The 17,756-nt window shown below is 55.7% G+C and overlaps 1 protein-coding gene across 4 annotated transcripts in view; it reads left to right on the top strand.

Moving 5' to 3' along the window:
* Positions 1–17,756, top strand: part of PHACTR3 (phosphatase and actin regulator 3) — a 180,392-nt gene that overhangs the window by 97,938 nt on the left and 64,698 nt on the right. For 3 of the 4 annotated variants that reach the window (XM_010987841.3, XM_064496950.1, XM_064496951.1), the window contains exons 2-3: positions 12,283–12,444; positions 15,067–15,144. In XM_010987841.3, the coding sequence (XP_010986143.2) occupies positions 12,283–12,444; positions 15,067–15,144 (240 nt within the window). Of the gene's footprint in view, positions 1–11,771; positions 11,793–12,282; positions 12,445–15,066; positions 15,145–17,756 lie in introns of those variants that run through there. The other variant, XM_031433542.2, reaches the window with a different exon arrangement.

Below are 17,756 nucleotides of genomic sequence, written 5' to 3'. Positions count from 1 at the left end.
CCCAGGATCTCTCTATCTTCACTCATCCAACAGATATTTATTGAGTGCCTACTGTGTGCCAGAGACTGATTCAGGCAGGCCACCCAAGGAGCCTGGAGAAACTGCTGCTGGGGAAGGTGGTGATGGAGATGCATTTATTAAACATCACCATGTGCCGGGCAGCATGTTAAGCCTTCCCTGTTCGTAAGCTCGTTTAACCCTCACGACTATCTTTTGCGGTAGGTGCTGATGCCATCCTTGTTTCACAGACGTCAGGAACCTGCGGCTCAGAGAGGCGAAGCTCCTCGTCCAAGTTTCAGCAGATAATGAGAGCTTGCGTCCACACCCAGTCCATTCCCGCCCATGGACCCTGAGCTTGGCACCGCTGCGCCGAGCTGTTGGGATAAACCCGCAGTGGCCTTCAGGGGTCCTTCCTGAGGACCGGCCTTGTGCCAGATGCTGCCCTGGTTGATGGTGGTGGGCAAGACACACCTGCCCCTCTGCCTTGGTGGAGTCATGAGTCATTCCCACAAGAAATGCAGTGAAATCAGCAATTCTGATGTGGTGTGTGTGACAGGACCGTTGAGCAGAGGGAAGCTGTAGCCAGATCACCCTGAGTCTGTCCCACCAGAGGCAGGGGTGCTGGGTTTTGCTTGTGTGAAGCCAGTCACTGGCTCAGGCTGGCCAGGCTGCGGGGACCTCCAGCACTGCCTCCTCTCTTTTTACGAGGGCAAAGGACAAGGCAGCTGCAGGAGCCTCAGGGATGAGGGCGCAGGTTTGGGCTGTTAGAGGCAAAAGTGCGTGAAAGCCGGACAGGGCCACGGCCAGGGTGCAAGGACTCCAGGACCCGGAGAGCCCTGCCAGCACCTGCCGTGGGGCCAGTACCCCGCCAGCATCCTGGACATGCCTCAAGGAGCATAGTCGGCCCCCAGCTAGCTCACAGTGTGGCCAGTTTCCGACGTGCTCTGCCACAAGGAGCATGTTTCTGCTGTCAGCTGAGGTGGTGCCTCCACGTGGCAGTTGCGTGAACCCCGTTTACTGTCCCCACAGTCAGGACGCTTTGACGTGTGGGCTCTTTAACGAGTTTTTAATTTAGGATGATTGCAAAGTTTGCACGTTGCCTGAGGCTTTCTATGTTAATGGCTTTTTCAGATCTGTGTGAATCACAGCCTTGATGTGTGTGGGTTATTGTTTGGCATCCTGATCAGTTCTCTTCTGGACCCTGGAGTCCTAATTCTGCAAAGGGCTGCATTGACACGTGTGAACAGAGGCCAGGCCTGGAGGCTGGCCCGGAAGCGAGTCGGCATTAAGTCCACAGGGAGGCCGCCCTGCCCGGTGCAGCCCTGCTGCGGCTGGAATAATCGTGCCGTTTATTCCCTGGGACACCGGCTTTCCTCGGCGCCGGGCCAGGCCGCACTCAGATGCAGGCAGGCGAGGGGGAAGCGGAGAGCCCTTCACTCCTCATTCCTCCTAGTAACCGCCGCTTTTCCTGGTGGGCTTCGCGGGACTGTCTCTGGCTTCAGGGCAGAACAGGGAGATCCACTGGGTCAGGATGTGCTGTTTTGGTTTGTAATTGAGGTAAAATGAACACAACGTAAAATTTAACATTTTAACCATTTTAAAGGATACAGTTCAGCAGCAGCAAGTACGTTCACGGTATTGTGCAACTGTCACCACTCTGTAACGCCAGAACTTTTGAGCTCCTAAATGGGAACGCTAAACCCATTTAGCAGCCACTTCCCACTCTCCTCTCCCTCCCGCCCTGCCAACCAGGAATTTATGTTCCGTCTGTGTGGGGCCGAGTCTCAGGCACGGCGCAGGCACTCAGGAAGGTGGACTGATGTGTGAGTCGATCAGTCCAGTGTGGGTGCAGTGGGGAGTGGACAGAGCTGGCTGCGCTCCCCCTACCACCGGTGGCCCAGAATGATGGAGAACGGTGGCTGGGCCTGGGGGCACTTAGCTATGCCCCTGCCACTGGGGCTGGCCCTCCCCTCCGAGGGCACCAGAGGCTGCTGTTTTCCAAACGCAGCAGGAGGTCCTTAGGGAGCAGACAGGTGTCACCTGTAGGAGCAGGTTCCCAGGACTGGCCCATCACTGGCTGCCACTTGTTCCCCAAAAGCACGTGGTATATGGACTTGCTGGCTTGTCTGACTGTCTCCATCTCTGTCACTTCCATGACAGTTGCCGGAGGTATCAGGGCCAGGACAGGGGCCTGTGGAGAAGCAAGAGCAAGGATGACAGCAGCCAGGCAGACACTTGTAGGTGTTCGAGCACCACATCCTTGGTCCTTGGGTGTAAGTTCTCAGCGAGGCGCCAGGAGGAGGATGAGCTGGGAAAAAGCAGCGTGGCAGGGAACCTCACAGACCCACAAGGGAGCCCAGCTTGGTGAACATGCCTTGTTCTGGTCGGATTATAAACTTCACACGTGCCTGGACTAGCCCCGCCGGGCAGGGCCTGTGAACTTGAGCACAGGAGAATCTTCAGCTCCTTTCCTTCTGGTTGTCAAATACCTGCTGGGCCCTTGCTGGACCCACCTGGGCTGTGTTTTAGGGCCTCGGGAGGCAGTTATCCAGACCACACTTGGTCTCTGCTCTCATGATCAAAAAGCCAAGATGGACATTAAACTAATATACACAAAACCAGTAGCTAATTACACACTGCCTTGAAGACTATGTGGAAAAAAATAACAGGAAATCTAACTGGTGGGTGTGGAGGATCAGACCGTGTGGATTGAGTAGGAGTTCACCAGGGAAAAGTGTTGCCTCCAGAGGGATTGACAGGAAAGGCAGCCCTGTTGGTGGGAGAGAGCTTGATGAATGAGAAGCAGAAAGAGACAGACCGACAGAAGTAGAACAGAGTGAGGCGGGGCATGGCGTGAGATCAGCAGAGACCTGGACTCTGGGCTCATGGTTGGAGTTTGTGTTTCATCCTAGAAGCCACTATGACATGAAGCAGGAAAGTGATGCAAGGCCCTGTTTGCCTGGGGAGGTGGGCAGGGGCAGGATTCGTGGGAAGCTGGGAGGAGGCTGCAGAGTTGGGCGAGGACAGTGATCCTGGCCTGGAGCTGGGGGTCAGCGGTAGGAGTGGAAGTAAAGGCTCAGATCAGGAACTGTTCCTTTTCCCCCTTTTTATTCCTGGCGTGTCCAGTCATGCTTTTCCCCTGAAGACATTTCCAGAGGGGTAACACGTAAGGCCAGAGTGGGCAAGTGGCAGCCCCTGGACCCAATCCTCTTGCCACTGGTGTTTATAAATAAAGTTTTATTTAAATACAGCCACACCCACTGAGTTACATGTCATCCGCTGCTGCCTTCATGCTGTGGCAGCAGAGCTGGGTTGTCGGGCAGTGGTTGTGCGGCCCTCGAAGCCTAAGATACTTACCGCAGAAGCCCAAGGAACTGACTGTGTGGCCCTTTACGGAAAACGCTGGCCCGTCCCTGACCTAAGCAAAGTGAACATGGGACACATTTTCTAGATACACATCTGTTGGCTCAGAATCTTCCCAGCCTTTGAAACGTGTTTAATTCCTGTGAAAAATGCAAAAGTGTGCATATTTTTAAAAAATTAACGTTTGGAGATCCTTAAGCGTTGGCTGACATTATTTAAGATTCTCCTCTTACAGTTGAAGTTTAAAAAGTCAGAGATGGAACCTGAGCTTTGAAGCTGTTGCACAATATTGTTCGTCTAAATTTATCCTGCGATGCTGAAGTCTCCCAGGGCATCATTTCAGTGTTTATCTTCCCTCAGAAACGCTCATCTTTCTCCACTCTGTAAAAATAGGATCTCTGAGAGGGTGTCTCTAAAACCAGCTTTTTGTCTTTGCCCAAGTCTCTGGGCTTCTTGCAGAGTCATTTTTGTGAGAGCTGGCTTGTGTGCAGACATAGAGCACCCTCCTGAGCCCAGGACAACACTCTCGGTTTTCTAGAAACCACTTTCTTCCTCCCCTGACCCCCGCCATCTTCATGTTTCCACTCTTGGGTCTAAACTCCATGCAGCATTTTTTAGATCTACTTGATTTACAGATCTGAGCTGATTTCACGTGGAGAATTGGCCATATGTCTGGCAGACACCAGCCACCATTGGCAGAATTATGGGGTTGATGCTGAACAGATGGGCTTTATAGTTAGATGTGCTGTTTTTTCCACAGTACATAGGAGGGGAAAAGAAGCCTCTTCATAATGTCTTGATTTTTCCACTGGTGTCAGAGGCATAAATGATGCCCATTTATCTGGTCTTAATTTCAGCATCGTTGCTGGTTAGGGGGCCTTAGACAGCTGGAAAGGGAGAGGGGAATTGGGAAAATTTCAGGCCCAACCTCTGCTAAGATCTTAGAGAATCCTGTTGCCTTGGGAATACAGATATTGGGGGAAAGACTTTTCTGTTCCGGAAATAAGTTGTCACTCACACTCCTTAGCAGGAGTAATTCAAACTGGTTAATCTCAGGCTTCTTGCTCAAACTCCACTGGACAGCTTCTGTGTGGTTATTGTTGTCTGGGCAGCAAGGTGTAAACAGGCATTTGCTGATCCATCTGTTTAGGAAGAGCCGGCCAGGCAGCCGAACCTGATTGCTCACTGCAGGACTTCTCAGAGCCTTTACTCTGATGGTCTGTGGCAGGGCTCTTCAGGGAAGGCTTTCTGTGTAGAGTGTTTTCCCAGGTGTCTTTATTCACAAAGCATCGCCCACGCTGGGGTTCCATGGGACACACTTTGGGAAACACTGGTTTCATGCCGACGGTGAATTTCAGGTCTGAGACCCCGGGCTCTGACGCCTGACCTGCCCCTTACCAGCTGTGTGATTTTCCATGTGGGGCCCCCCCATAGCCTCCCCCTCCTAAATGTCAGATGGAGTTGACAATATGACCCCCACCTCCTGGGATGGTCTTCTTGGGCAAAGGACCCAGAAGATTTCGGTGGCCTCCCCACGAGCATTCAGAGGTACATTCCCTTAAGATTAAGTGTTCGTTTGAGTCCTGGTGTCCCAGGGGCCCGTTACTCACGCTGACGCTCAGCCAGCCTCTTGTATTTCCTTCTGTGTGTTCCTTGGCACCTCAGCTAATGAGGAGGGAGGGGAAGGTGGCAGCTGGGAGAAGCGACGGGCCAGCGTGAGGCTGGGGAGTTGCTTAAGGGTTACAGTTACCTCCTGCAGTCAAGGGGCACAGAGGCGGCTTGGGTCATGGTCAGTAACCACGGGCCTGCATTTTGATTGCACTGTAGTGTTTGTATCATGGAATCAGTCTCTTTTATTCATTCATGCATTCCTTCCTCCCTTCATTCATTCACTCCTGTGCCTGGCGCTGGGCGAAGTGCCCAAGGAGGAGGGAGAGCCCGCTGCCGGTTCTCTGTTTCCTCCACACTGTAAAGGCAGCGGTCTTCCCATCACAGGGGCCGTCACTGTTCACAGGTCCTGATGAATACGCTCGCAGGGCTGTAGGAAAAGTCTGCAGGGCTGCTGGGAAGAGAGCTGCAGGCCTTTAGAATTCTTCCCCGCTCCCTTCTAAATAAATTCAGCCTTCCTCCTCCTTTCCTGCCTCCCCTGCCCCACTGAGCAGCCACCTCCTTCCTCTGTTCTGAGCAGTGTGACGCTGGGGCGTGGTCTCACTTCTTCCTGGAAGCTGTTCACGTGTGACCCTAGTTCTGCTTGTGTCCATCAGTCCTCCCCAAATATCCAGCTCTTCAGTCATTCCTCTAGAATTTTCCAGGAGGCATGGAGAAGGTCAAACCCAGCATTCTTTCACATCTGCAAGACTTTAAGTCCATTTTGTAAACTTGGTTTTAGAGGTGCAGACCCATCCAGGTGGTGGGTTGATTAAGACACCCAGCGGTTTCTTAGTCGAAGGCCGTCCAGCCACACCTCTTGCAGCCTGGACACAAGCTGCTGGCCTTTGACCCTGCATGCCATGATTCTAGTATCTTGCTTTAAGGAGCCTCTCTGTCCCAGCTCCGTTCCCCCAGGTCGTCCCTTTTCCGGATAACAATCCTATGACCTGGGATAACCGTTTCACGTGTCTGCTTCCATTTTCCTCCTTACACTGTGGGTGACGGAGGTAAGGATCCACCTTCCAGGGTCCTGGTGGGAATGAGCTGATTCGTGTCAGGTGCTCAGGACCCGGCTTGTCACCCAGCAAGTGCCCAGCGGGTGCTGTGGCTGCTGGCGACGGTGATGGCAACCAACCTTGGTTTTCTTGGTTTCCCCTCTGTGTTCCTGGGCCACGCTGGTTGCTCCCTTAGTTCTGCTGAGGACTCGGCCTCAGTGGCATCTCTGGATTCCTCTCTCCCCTCTCTGCCGGCCCCACGCCCCGGCCCTGCCTGTCCACTCTCAGTGGGTCTCCTGGCCTTCAGACTCGTTCCCCAGCCGTCTGCCACCCACGCTGATGTTCTCTGCAGCTTTTCCACAGTGCCAGTCTCGTACCAGGTCCCCCAGTGAGTCCCGTGCCCTCAAGGCTCCTGTCACAGCCACACACAGCTCCTCTTGGCTGGACTCCAGCCTGTCCTCCATCCCCTCCATCCAGAAATCAAGAGCTCCAGCCTAAGGGTCTTAAGTTCAAGTACACAGACCCATGCCAGCAAATCAGGAACACTAAGGACAGCACAGCACTGCTCTTTTCTCATTTATCAATATATTTATTGATACATCAATAATAAAGATTTTTTTCTGACTTTGAGATCATCTTTCCTATTTATAGTCAGTGGTGATGATAATGATCACTTTGTGTCTGTGTATCTGTGCATGTATGTTGGTCATTAGTTGGCACCACAGAAAGTTGGAGTCTCTATGTGGATCTCAGTTTTATATGTGGAATATGTGGACGTTACATTTTACAGGGCTTCTGAACCTTAGAGACAGGGGACATCAGATCTTGTTTCCCTGCTTGCTTTTTATCCACCAAACATCACATACGATCATGCTTTTAAGGGTTTTCACCTTATATTCAACTCCTATTCAACCTCCAAAACCTGAATCCAAATTGCCCCCACCCTTCGTAGCCTTTCCAGAGATTTCCCACTCCAGGCGGGAAGAACTGCGCCCTCTGCAGTTGTAATTCTCTGTCTTGGTGATTCCACAAACCTTGGTTTTCTCTGTGGTCAGTGACCCCACCGGGGCAGAGGAGGGCCCAGCACCTCTTTGTTCTGCTTCACACACCCGGCATGGTGCTTTGCTTATAGAAGATGGTGACCACATATTGCCCGATGGATTCTTTGGGGGCAGGGAAGGGCTCACTGAGGAAACGGAGGCCATGCTCTGGTGCTCCGTATCCCCGCTCGTTGCCTGCCTCCTCCTTAGCTGACCTCACATTCTGAAGTCATCTTCTGTTTTCTTGCTTGTTTAATTCCTCCTTCATGAGCCGGTGAGCTTCGTGCAGAGTAAGACAGTGTGTCAGTTGCCTTTACTGCTCTGTCTCAAACTCAGAGCAGGGCTCAGCTGATACTTGAGGAGTGAATTTGTGAATGAGTGAATGAATGAATGAAAGAAACAAACAAAAAGTTGTGCTCCGATATTGCCAGATACAGATAGCGCTTGTCTTCCCCGTGAGGCCAGCCACTCAGCACAAGGCCCCTGCTAATCACTGAGTGGGGCTTTTCTTCCGTTGTGTTTTGGGGAAGATGACGGGGAAGGGAACGGAGGCAGGTCAGTAGGCAGAAGACGAGGAAGCAGAAATGCGCGATGCCACTAAGTGGAGGACTTTGGAGTCGGATGGACAGGGGCCGGATCCTGGCTCCTGGGATACAGCACCCCAGACTCACAGGTCAAGCAGGGGTCTATGTGAGCACCTCCTGGGTCCCAGGCGCCAGTAAAGATGCCAGGGACCCTTGATGAACAGGACGGCCACGGTTCCTGTTCTCATAATGCTTACTTTGTTCCAGTGGGAGAGAGAGACAGAAGATAACAGTAAATAACTCATCTCAGGATGGTATCTGAGAGCGCTCAGAGCTGGGGTGGGAGGGAGTATGGCGAGTCAAGGGGTTGGCCCTGAGCCAGGCATGGGAATGAGCCTGTGATCTCAGTGACCTCATTCAAGACACTGGTGTCCCTCCTGGCCCTGTTCTAGAACTGCCTGACCTGTTGATTTGTGAGAGCCATTGATGGCGGAGGGGGCTGGCGTTGGGCCCGGAGGACAAGTGCACCCAGTCTGCGGTGAGCTTCAGAGGGGACCAGGAGAGGGTTGCAGTTGCCTGTGGGACCAGAGATGGCAGGGGCAGGCGCCTGCCCCGTCCACCATCCGGGGACCCAGGAGGCGTCCCGCCTGCCCCGTAGCTGCCTGCCGTGCTTCCTCGGCAGATGTGGGGAAGCGCTCTTCGTTAATGAACCGCCAGCGCCTCACAGGTGGCAGAGGTGGCCCTGGAACTCAGCACCACGGTGTTACTCAGAGGCTGGAGGGATCTGCTAATGTGTCTGCACCTCTGGGAGTCTTCCCGGAGGTGAGGAGGTCCCCCAGCATCTCCAGACATGCTGCGTGAACTCATGGGCTGGGGATAGAGGGAAGCAGGGGTCCACCCAGCCTCTTCTCTCTGTACGACTCTCACTTGCGCGTGCGCGTGCGCCCACCCACGTGCACGCCCACCCGCGTAGGTGCCCGTAAATCCACATACGCGCCCACCCTCCTGCCCACATTCACTCCGCCCTTCGGGGGGGGGGGGTCACACGGTCCTCAGGGGGCCCAGCCCACCTCTTGCTCACTTGGACCCCCGGGCACGCAGTCAGTGACACAGTTATGCCCTTGGGTGGTTTGTAAGCAGTTCCTTCCCTGGACAGTGCATCTCTTCTGAAGCTTCTGTCCTTGGGTTACAAGGTGTCGTCACCCCACCCGGCCCTGGGCCTGAGCCACCTGGGGGCCGGCAGGGAGTAGGGGGCTTCATTCTGTGGGGGCATTGGGGGCACAGCCTTCAGACCTCTGGAGCCTGTCCCCACCTGGGCTTGGGGGGTTCTTTGCTTCTCCCATGACAGCAGGCCCCTGGGGAGTTGCTCAGATGGAGGTGCCTTCCTGCTGGCCACTTCGGATATTTGATAAATGAATAAATCAGGTCATTTGAGCTTAAGAGCTCCCAGTGGCTCCCTGATGAATTCTAAATCAAGTTCCAGCCCCTGCCTGCCTCCCCGGCCTCATCCATGGCCCTCATCTGCTGTGTTCTTCCTCCAAGCCCTTGACCTTGTCTGGGGCCTCCTCCCTGCCCCAGCTCCCATCTACACTGCCAGCTCCCTTTCATCCAGGGGTGCATTTGGAGCATCCTTTCTGCTCCAGTAGGCCCGCTCAGAGCAGCCTTTCTTAACCCTCTGTTTACAGTCAGCCCCTGCGTCCCCCAGCTCCCTGAGCAGGTGCGGGGTTCTGTCCATCCGTCCTCATGTCTGGAAAGATTTCCTTCAGCATATGGGTTCCTGTCTCACGTGTTCTGGACGCCAGGGATTCAGCTGTTAACCAACCCTCAAAGACAGACCTCACCCTCGAATTAGAGACACAGCAGGGAACAGCAAATAATTGTGCAGGTGTATCTGTGTGTGTGTGTACGTGCCAGGATATATACACACACACACCGGGTGAGAATGTGATGAGGAAGAATCAGGAGAGGGAGGTGGCGGGAGCGATGGGAGAGCAGGCTTGGGATCATAGTATCTTCGCCGGCTGTCCGCCTCCCACAGGTAAACAGAAGCCCCACGAGGGCAGGGTTTTTTTCTGTTCACCTCTGCGTGTTCTCCTGGAGCAATTGCTAGTGTGTGGCTGGTGTCAGTACTTTCCTGTTGAGTGAGTGGATGGATGGATGGATGGATTGATGGGTGGAAGTGGTCCTGTCCGGACTCCCCTTCCTCTGGATTTCCTTGGACACTCACCGGACCTTGCTGGGCTGTGCTTCTGGGGGCGGCCGCCCTTCCTTTGGTGTAAACAAAGGGATGACAGTGCTTCCTTGTTTCCATGCGCATCTCTGGAGAGCAACCTCTTTCTCTTCAAACCGGCCCAGAGGCTTGGGGAGACCTGGCCAGTTCCTTCCCTGTTGTGCCAAAAAGGCCTCCAGGACAGTCAGCTTTCCTGGGCCACGTGACACTGCCAGTTCGACTCCCATCTGGCGTCCGTGGGCGGAGGGAGGAAGGGAGAGGATGGTGACGTGACGTAAACTGCCTCTGGGGGAGAAGGACCGTCTGCATCCCGTGTGCCTGGAGCCTGGAGCTGGGGACCTGGTGACCAGAGGGATCCCTGACCGGTCCTCGGGCTCCCCTCACTCCCTCCCACCCTCACGCTTCCTGGCTCCGACTGGGGGCCGGGCGCCGGGGTTATACACACGAGGTGGGGAATGCCGTTGGCTTCAGTGCCTCACTGGCTTGCTGAGTCTGCAGGGAGAAGCTCTCACACAGGGCGTCCCTGGGCTGTCCGTCCACGCGGGATTGCCTCGTGGTCCCCCTGGCACCCAGCCCCCAGTGTTCAGTTAACGCTCAGTTAGTAACAGCTAGAGAGGGAGTGGCCACACACGCTGGTGGCCTGGGACGCTCTTGGTTCCTGCCCCATCCACTTGTGTCCTGCTCTGGGTGATGAATCTACCCAGTCACCCTAGAAGCAGCGTAGAGCTACAAGAAGGGTCTCTGGAGGCAGGCTGCCTGAGGTCGGCATTCCCTCGCTCTGACAGAACGGCTCCCTGCCCTGAGCCTCAGTGTGCTCGTCTGTAAGATGGGTATAACAGCATCTCCTGTCGGGGCAGAAAACCGCAGCACCTGGCCCAGCTCAGGCAGTGACCCATGTTCACTCTGTGGTAGCTATGTATGGCTGCTGTAATATAAATTATTACCATGAAAACTTCTCCCAGAAGGCACCAGTGCTGGCGTGGCACGTTTATCAGAGCAGCCCTGCAGTTTTAAAACACAGATAATACTCCTTCACGCGGATTAGCATACTGTCGGTAAACTCTGTGCTGTGTGCATCTACCTGTGTTCCCACAGTCTTCTCATCCCTGGATCACCAAGGACGATGATTATCTTTATTTTACAGATGGGGAAACTGAGGCTGAGGGCCTTTGTGTGCGTGCGTGTCTGTTTGCAGGGCATCTTGGCCAGAGTCTGGGCTCAGGTGCCAGCCTCACTCTGGGGGACACTTGCAGGTCTGTGAACTTCCACCCAAGTGACAGAGCGGTTCAGTCTGAGAGCCTGTAGAGGGTGGGTCTTCGCCACCGCTGGAAGAAACGTCCCTCCCCTGTCCCAGGTGATGACGTGAACTCGTGTCTAAGCTGTGCCGTTGAACGGGGGCCTGGGGTCAGCTGATGGAGGCGACACTTGTCCCCTGGGTCTCCAGCATCACTGTTGTGTTAGTTGCATTTTGTTTTCCATTCTAACTAATCTTTCTTAAAAAAAATAGTACACGTTGTATACTATAAAATGGCCTAGGGTGAAGGGCCTCCCTCCCAGGGCCCCAAAAAGCAAGTGATCCCCGGTTCTTGAGGGCCCCACAGACACATGGGGACGGCCCCCTTTCGCACATGGGCGGCATATGCTGTGTGATTTTTGCATGCTGATTTTTTTACCTTGAGGTTTATCTTGGCTAGTTTTCCCATCTGCACAGACAGATCTGCGTGTTTCTTTTCTGTGTCTCTGCGAGGGTCTCTGAGAGGAAGGACAGTGACTTGACCGGTGCCCTGGGCACGGGCCTGTAGGTTGCTACGAGTCTCTTGCATGACGAGCAGCAGTGCCATGAGCTTCCTTGGACGTCTGTCCTTGCACATCCGAAGAGTGTGCCAGCGTGGCCTAGTTTCCTGGGCAAGGAAAGGGCCCCAGGAGAGCCTCCCTCTGTCCATTCATGGACACGCTCAGTCTGCAGCTGTTCGAGGAGGAGCACGGCCAGGTCTGTGCTGGGGTCCAGGACAGCCGAGCGTCGGGGAGGGACCCAGGAGCCTGGGGTAAGGGACTGAGCCTCGTCTGGGCAGGACAAGGTGGAGACTTGCTGGAGGAGGTCAGAGTCAGCTGAGGTTCCCAGGGCTGGGAGGAGGCTGAGCTGAGCGGGAGGGCAGACTTGAGCAGAGGTCCTGAGGCAGAGAAGGTTCCTTTGTGGACTTGGGTGAGTCTTCAGGTCACTGTGGCCAACACAAAGTGCTGTAAGGGCTTCCGGAGGCTGTAAGAAGGCTGCGGGCGGGAGGGAGACGGTGCGCGCTACCTGTGGGCGCATCCCCACCGGAACCAGCCCCGGAGGGCCTCTGTTGCCTGGAAAACCCTCTTTAGCCCCAGGCATTGGAGGCTCACTGGTGGCCCCGGTGGGGAGGGGAGTCATCTCGGGTCCCCAGGGTATCATCTGGGCTTGGTCATCACTGACCCCTCCCTGGGTTTTCGTCTTCCAGATGAGATGGACCAAACCCCCACAGTGCGCTCCGAATATCTGGTCTCAGGGATTCGAACTCCCCCCGTGAGGAGGAACAGCAAACTGGCCACCCTGGGCAGGATCTTCAAACCCTGGAAATGGAGGAAAAAGAAAAATGAAAAACTGAAGCAGACGACATCCGGTGAGCACTGGGGAGAGGGGACCTGGTGTCACTGTCACTGCACTTTCTGTTGCTGATGTGGGGAGGGGTGGGCTGTGCTCTGTGGCCTCTGATGGCCGGGAGCTGTTCAGCCTCCTCCAGGTCACCTCTCTCCCCTGGCCCTTCCAGGTCCCTGCCTGGAACCCACTTACCACCCAGAGCCTAAGGGGCACCCAGGTCACCGTCGACCTAGTTAAAAAAGCAGACTCTGGAGTCAGTGCGGGGCCAGGCTGGGACCGAGACCCCGCCAGCCACACTCTCCCTGCTGACCACACTCGGGGAGGAAGCACCAGCCCCCCTGCACCCAGACCCTCACTTTGACAACCCTGGGGTCTGGGTTCCACCGTCCCCGAGAGCCCCCTTGGGTGATTCAGAGGGTCAAGACCCTCAGCTCGGCCTCTCGATACCTTGAGGTCTTCATTTGGAAGACGGCTCTGAAACTTTTCTTGAAGAGGCTTCCCCCCGAGGGACCCCCGCCCCGGCGCCCTCCCGCTGAAGGACCCGGAAGCTCCCCCAACTCACCCGCAGCCGCATCCTTACACCCTGCCCGTCCCAGCTCTGTGGGAAGTGGGGTTATGGCCGGTTGTACCGCTGCCCCTGCCCCTCGAAATCTACACCAGGAACTCTGGCCACGAGACAGATCCACGGGGTGTGGTAACAACAGCACAACTGACTGTAAGAGTCACAACAACACAGCCCATTTCTAACCAACTAAATACTCCGAACCACCCCCACCGCCAGCACCCTGACCTGATGACCACTGTCCTGCCCATCTCAGAGACAGGAAACGGGCTCTGAGGCAGCCGCTCCTGGGCTCAGGCAGCAGCGGGCTGTGGGCTGGAGTTTGAGCCCTAGCAGCTGTGCTCAGATCTGGCTCCCAGAGGACAGGACGCCCTGGATGTCCTTGGTAAAGGAGGGGGTCAGTGCCCTGAGAAGCAAACCCACGGGGAGACAGCATCTCAGCTCCCACAAGCCTCGCCACTGAGTTGCACGCCTGTTAGGTGCGGCTGGAGACAATTAGCAAGGATGCTGCTCATGTGGAATGAGTTCTGGGCCTCGGGGACCCGCCTGGTAAGTGCCCGTCTCGGGCTGCGGCCTCAGGTGGTCCCCGGGGTCCCCGTTTCCGTCCCAGCCTTGAAGCAGGGCAGGCTCAGGGCTTAGAGGATGACAGAGGCAAAACCGGCGGGGGCGGGGGAGGGGCTGCTGGCAGCAGCGGGGGGTCCTCCACTCACCGTTTTTACACATTTTACAACATGACTGAACTATCTGAGAAGCTGACAAATTCTCCTGTCGTGGGTGAAAGCAGAACAAACACTGGTTTTCAGTGAATCTTGTGAGCCTCCCGGGTGCTGTGCCAAGGACAAAGCAGACCAGGGACCTGGGCCCTGCCCGCTTACAGCTTTCCGCCAAGCAGGGAGTCCGGCAACGGGCAAGTGAGTGAGGGAACAAGCAGGGAGACAGGACTCTGGCAGGCCAGCCGCGGGGGAGCTGAGCGGGTGCTGGGGAGGAGGTGGGCGGGGTGAGTGTTGCTTTGGGTCAGTTGTTCGGGGTTGGGGGCAGAAAAGACCCAGGTGTGGAGGTGATGCTGAGCTGAGACAAAACTGACCCCCTTGAGAAAAGCAGGGGAAAGCGTCTAAGCAGTGGAAACAGCCGTGCAAACACGCTGAGCTGGGGAAGGCCCTCCTGTGCATCAGCGAAAGGCTCGGGGGGCCAGAGCAAGGTGCCCTCTGTGCCCTCAGGGAGGGCCCCTGACGCCCTCTGGGCCACAGGGTTGGAGGGTGAGCTGCGTGCTCTCGGGAGCCCATGCCGCTGGCCCACTTGGCGCTGCACGGTGGGGAGCGACCTGTGAGTCCATTAGGGTGCTGTGGGGACCCTTCAGGTTAACAGCTGTGACACCCCCACCCCTGGACGTTTTATCAGGCACCTGGAAATCTGGACGCAGCACCGCATTTGGTTTATTTACTCTAAACCATTCTTTCCCCGCTTAAGGGTGGGATGTTATTTATCTCAGCATATCAAATCCCCAATTTCACAGGCATCGTTGGTTGGGATGAGATGAAGTAAGAATAAAGATGATATAGAGGAAAAAGAACAGGTACAAACAGTGGTTTGGGCAGAGCTCATCAGAGGAGCCTCCGGTGGGACAGCGGTGCAGGGGACTGGTCTGAGAGCAGACGTAAAGGGCGGTCAGGGTGTATTCAGAGAAGGGTAGCAGGAACCACAGAGAAGCACCTCAGGGTGGCGGGGGCAGAGAGAGGATCTGATCTGGTCAGTGAAGAGTACTCGGCGGCAGGCAGGAACCAGTGGTGGGAGGCAACTTAGAGAAGGGGGTGATGCCGGGCATCACTTCTCAGGGGAGCCAGGGGAGGCACCGCCTTAGCACTCATGCTTCCCTTCGGCCGTGCTTCCCGCCTGCTCAGCAGATTGCAGAGTGGGGGAGCGCAGGATTCCTGAACCACACCCCCGACCTGGTGGCCCCCTCACCCACGGTCACCTGCGGCCTTGCTGCTCTCTTCCCAAACTGGAGGTGGCATTGCCCGGGCTCCGAGAGGGCCCCTCGACGCCTCTGCCTGTGACTCACCTGAATGTTTGTGTGTCGTGCAGCCTTGGAGAAGAAGATGGCCGGCCGGCAAGGTCGGGAGGACCTCATCAAGAAGGGGCTGCTGGAGATGATGGAGCAGGGTAAGTGGGCTGCCCCAGCTCTGGCCAGGCTGGGGTGGAAATCGGAGGAGCCCAGTGTCCAGGTGTGGCAGCCGGACCCGAGTGAGGCCTTCCCGGTTAGAGAAATTCTCGAGTGGCTCAGCCTCCAAGCCTGTGAGGAGCCACCAGGGAGTCTGAGAGTCAGTAACTCCCGGGGCGAGGAGCCAAGAGCAGCCACCTGCCCTGGGGACCGTGGGGTCGCTTCCCGCCTGCACTGGGTGTGCATTAAGCGAGTGGGTGGTCCTGATCCCTCTGAAGTGGGCGCAGTGCATTGGTGATTTTCCCTGCTTATATCTTAACCCTTGACTTGGGCCAGCTGTCCACGCCCCGCTGCCACCTGTCGCGCTGCAGTTACCAGCCGGCTGCTGTCCCGGGCCTTCTCCTCGCCTGGGCCCTTGTCCTCCCAGGATCCTCAGGACTGGGTGTGGGGCTGGCCCGTGCTCCCAGGTGAGGAGTGTGCGGGCCGGGAGGTGGCCTCCCAGGTCATGCAGCTGGAGGGCCCGGACGCCGGGTGCTGTTCAGACTCAGGACCAGAGATCTTGGCGCCGCCGTGTCTGAGTGGCCGCCTTTGTTTGCGTCTTTGAGAAGCAGCATTTGTATCGTTAGCGCACTGATTTACAGGATCCTCGAGTCCCCCCATTTTCCTCTCATGATGGCATGAGGGACAGGCCTTGGGTCCGGACGCTGACCCTTCACGCTTTCTGATTCTCTGAGACCCTAAAGCTTGGGGTGGGGCGGGGTCGGGGTGGGGTTCAGAAAATCTCACTGCCGCTTACCCATGTCTCTGGAGCTGAACCGGGTCTTGCCTCCTGGTCACAGGAACCTGGCTTCGCAGATGCAGGTCCCCGAGGATACGTGAATAAGTGGAATTCCTACCTCCCTTTTAGCCTTAAAACACCACTAGCGGCTTTGTAATTTGGCCCAGGCTTCAGGAATTAGCCAAGGAGCCCACGGAGTCAGTGAGCCCAGCCTTCTAACCTGCTGAGTCTGCCACGGCCTTTGTAGTCATTCCTCGGTAGATTCAAAGAGAAAAGTCATTCAGTGATGCTATTTTCGGGGCCAACCTGCATGGGAAGTGGCTTAGCGCTAATTATCAAACTTTGCTTGTAATAAAAAGCTTGGTATCAGGTCCTGTGCCTTTCAGACGTTGAACATTCTAGTCTGACTCAGATTTGGAGGAATGTCGTGGTTGAGATGGAAATTGAGACTGTTTTCATTTGGATGAGACCAGAAAAGCTCCTAACTCCGGCCTTTTGACTATGTTTCCAACAAACCTTACTTTAAATCCTGGGGAAGGAGGAGGGAAATAGAAACGCTGTGAAGCTCTCTTTATCATATTTTAAAAAATGCTGTCGTTGTTGAGGGAAGAGTAAATAAAAGAAATGAATTTGACTCCCACGTCAAAATGAAGCGACAGGCGAACCACTAAAGGGGCAAACTTCCGGCAGAACGCGGTTTGCCTCTCCTGAACTGAATCTCTAAGATAATTTTGTCCGATGGCCTGAGTGCAGGGAGCCAGCAGCCAAGCTGACAGGGTGGCCGAGCTGCTGGGCGGCCGGCTCCCCTGGCCCCCACGGGCCCGACGGAGAGGTCCCACACCAGCCAGCCTGCAGTATTGCTTTATATCAGGTCAGTCAACCTTTTCTGGAGTCAGACAGTAAGTGCTTTCAGCTTTGAGGGCCACACTCAACTTTGTTCTTGTCAGGTGAAGCAGCCACAGACGCTGCATAAAGGAATGGGAGTGGCTGGGTCCCAGCAACACTGTATTCAGGGACATAGAAATTTGAATTTCTTGCAACTGTTGTGTGTCATGCATTGTTATTTTTCTTTGGATTTTTTTCAACCATTTAAAGAGGTAAAATCCCCTCGGAGCTCGGGGCTCTGTGGAGCAGGTGGTGGGCTGGGCATGGTCCCCAGGGTGGAGACTGCCACCCCGACTTCTGATCTCTCTTTCTCTCTTGCTAAGTGCTTGTGGCCCCGGATCTGGAGGGGCCTGAAACACAGCCTGTCTCCTCAAGAACTGACAAGGCGCTCATTAACTGATTTTTATTGAGCACCTCCTGTGTGCCAGGGGCTGTATTGGCTGTTGAGGGTACAGGTGAGCAGAATACCTTCCTCCAGGAACCCATAGTCCAGTGGGGTCCTGCAAACAGCTATAAAATGGCAGCTGAGAGGAGTATGGTGCAGGAAAGGCACATGACTGGGGGCCCTGACCTGGTCAGGCGTGCAGGGAGGTGATGTTGGCTTGGGTCCCACCCAAGGCAGCCGGAGTCAGCAGGCTGCTTCTCAGCAATTGCTCTGCATTAGGGTCACCTGGGGAACTCTCCCTTCAAAGGCGCTGGGGGTGGGACCCAGGCATCCGGACTTTATAAACCTCCCCAGCTGCTTCCGCCTTTGGCGCCGCCGAGGTTGAGAAGCAGAGCGACGGGGAAGTGGGCAGCATCTTCCAGCCCCGTGGAGCGGCCCGCACAGGGACCCTGGTGAAGGAGCCAAGAGCAGGTGGGTCGGGTGCAGGGAGTTTAGAAAGCGGGAGAGGGAGAGGGTCTGGGGTCTGACAGGGCCTTGCGTCTTCCCTGCCTCTCCCTCCAACACAG

Source organism: Camelus dromedarius, chromosome 18 (genome assembly GCF_036321535.1).
Source record: "Camelus dromedarius isolate mCamDro1 chromosome 18, mCamDro1.pat, whole genome shotgun sequence".
Lineage (NCBI taxonomy): Eukaryota > Metazoa > Chordata > Mammalia > Artiodactyla > Camelidae > Camelus > Camelus dromedarius.
The sequence above is the reverse complement of the archived record's forward strand: the minus strand, read 5'-3'. Positions and strand labels throughout refer to the sequence as shown.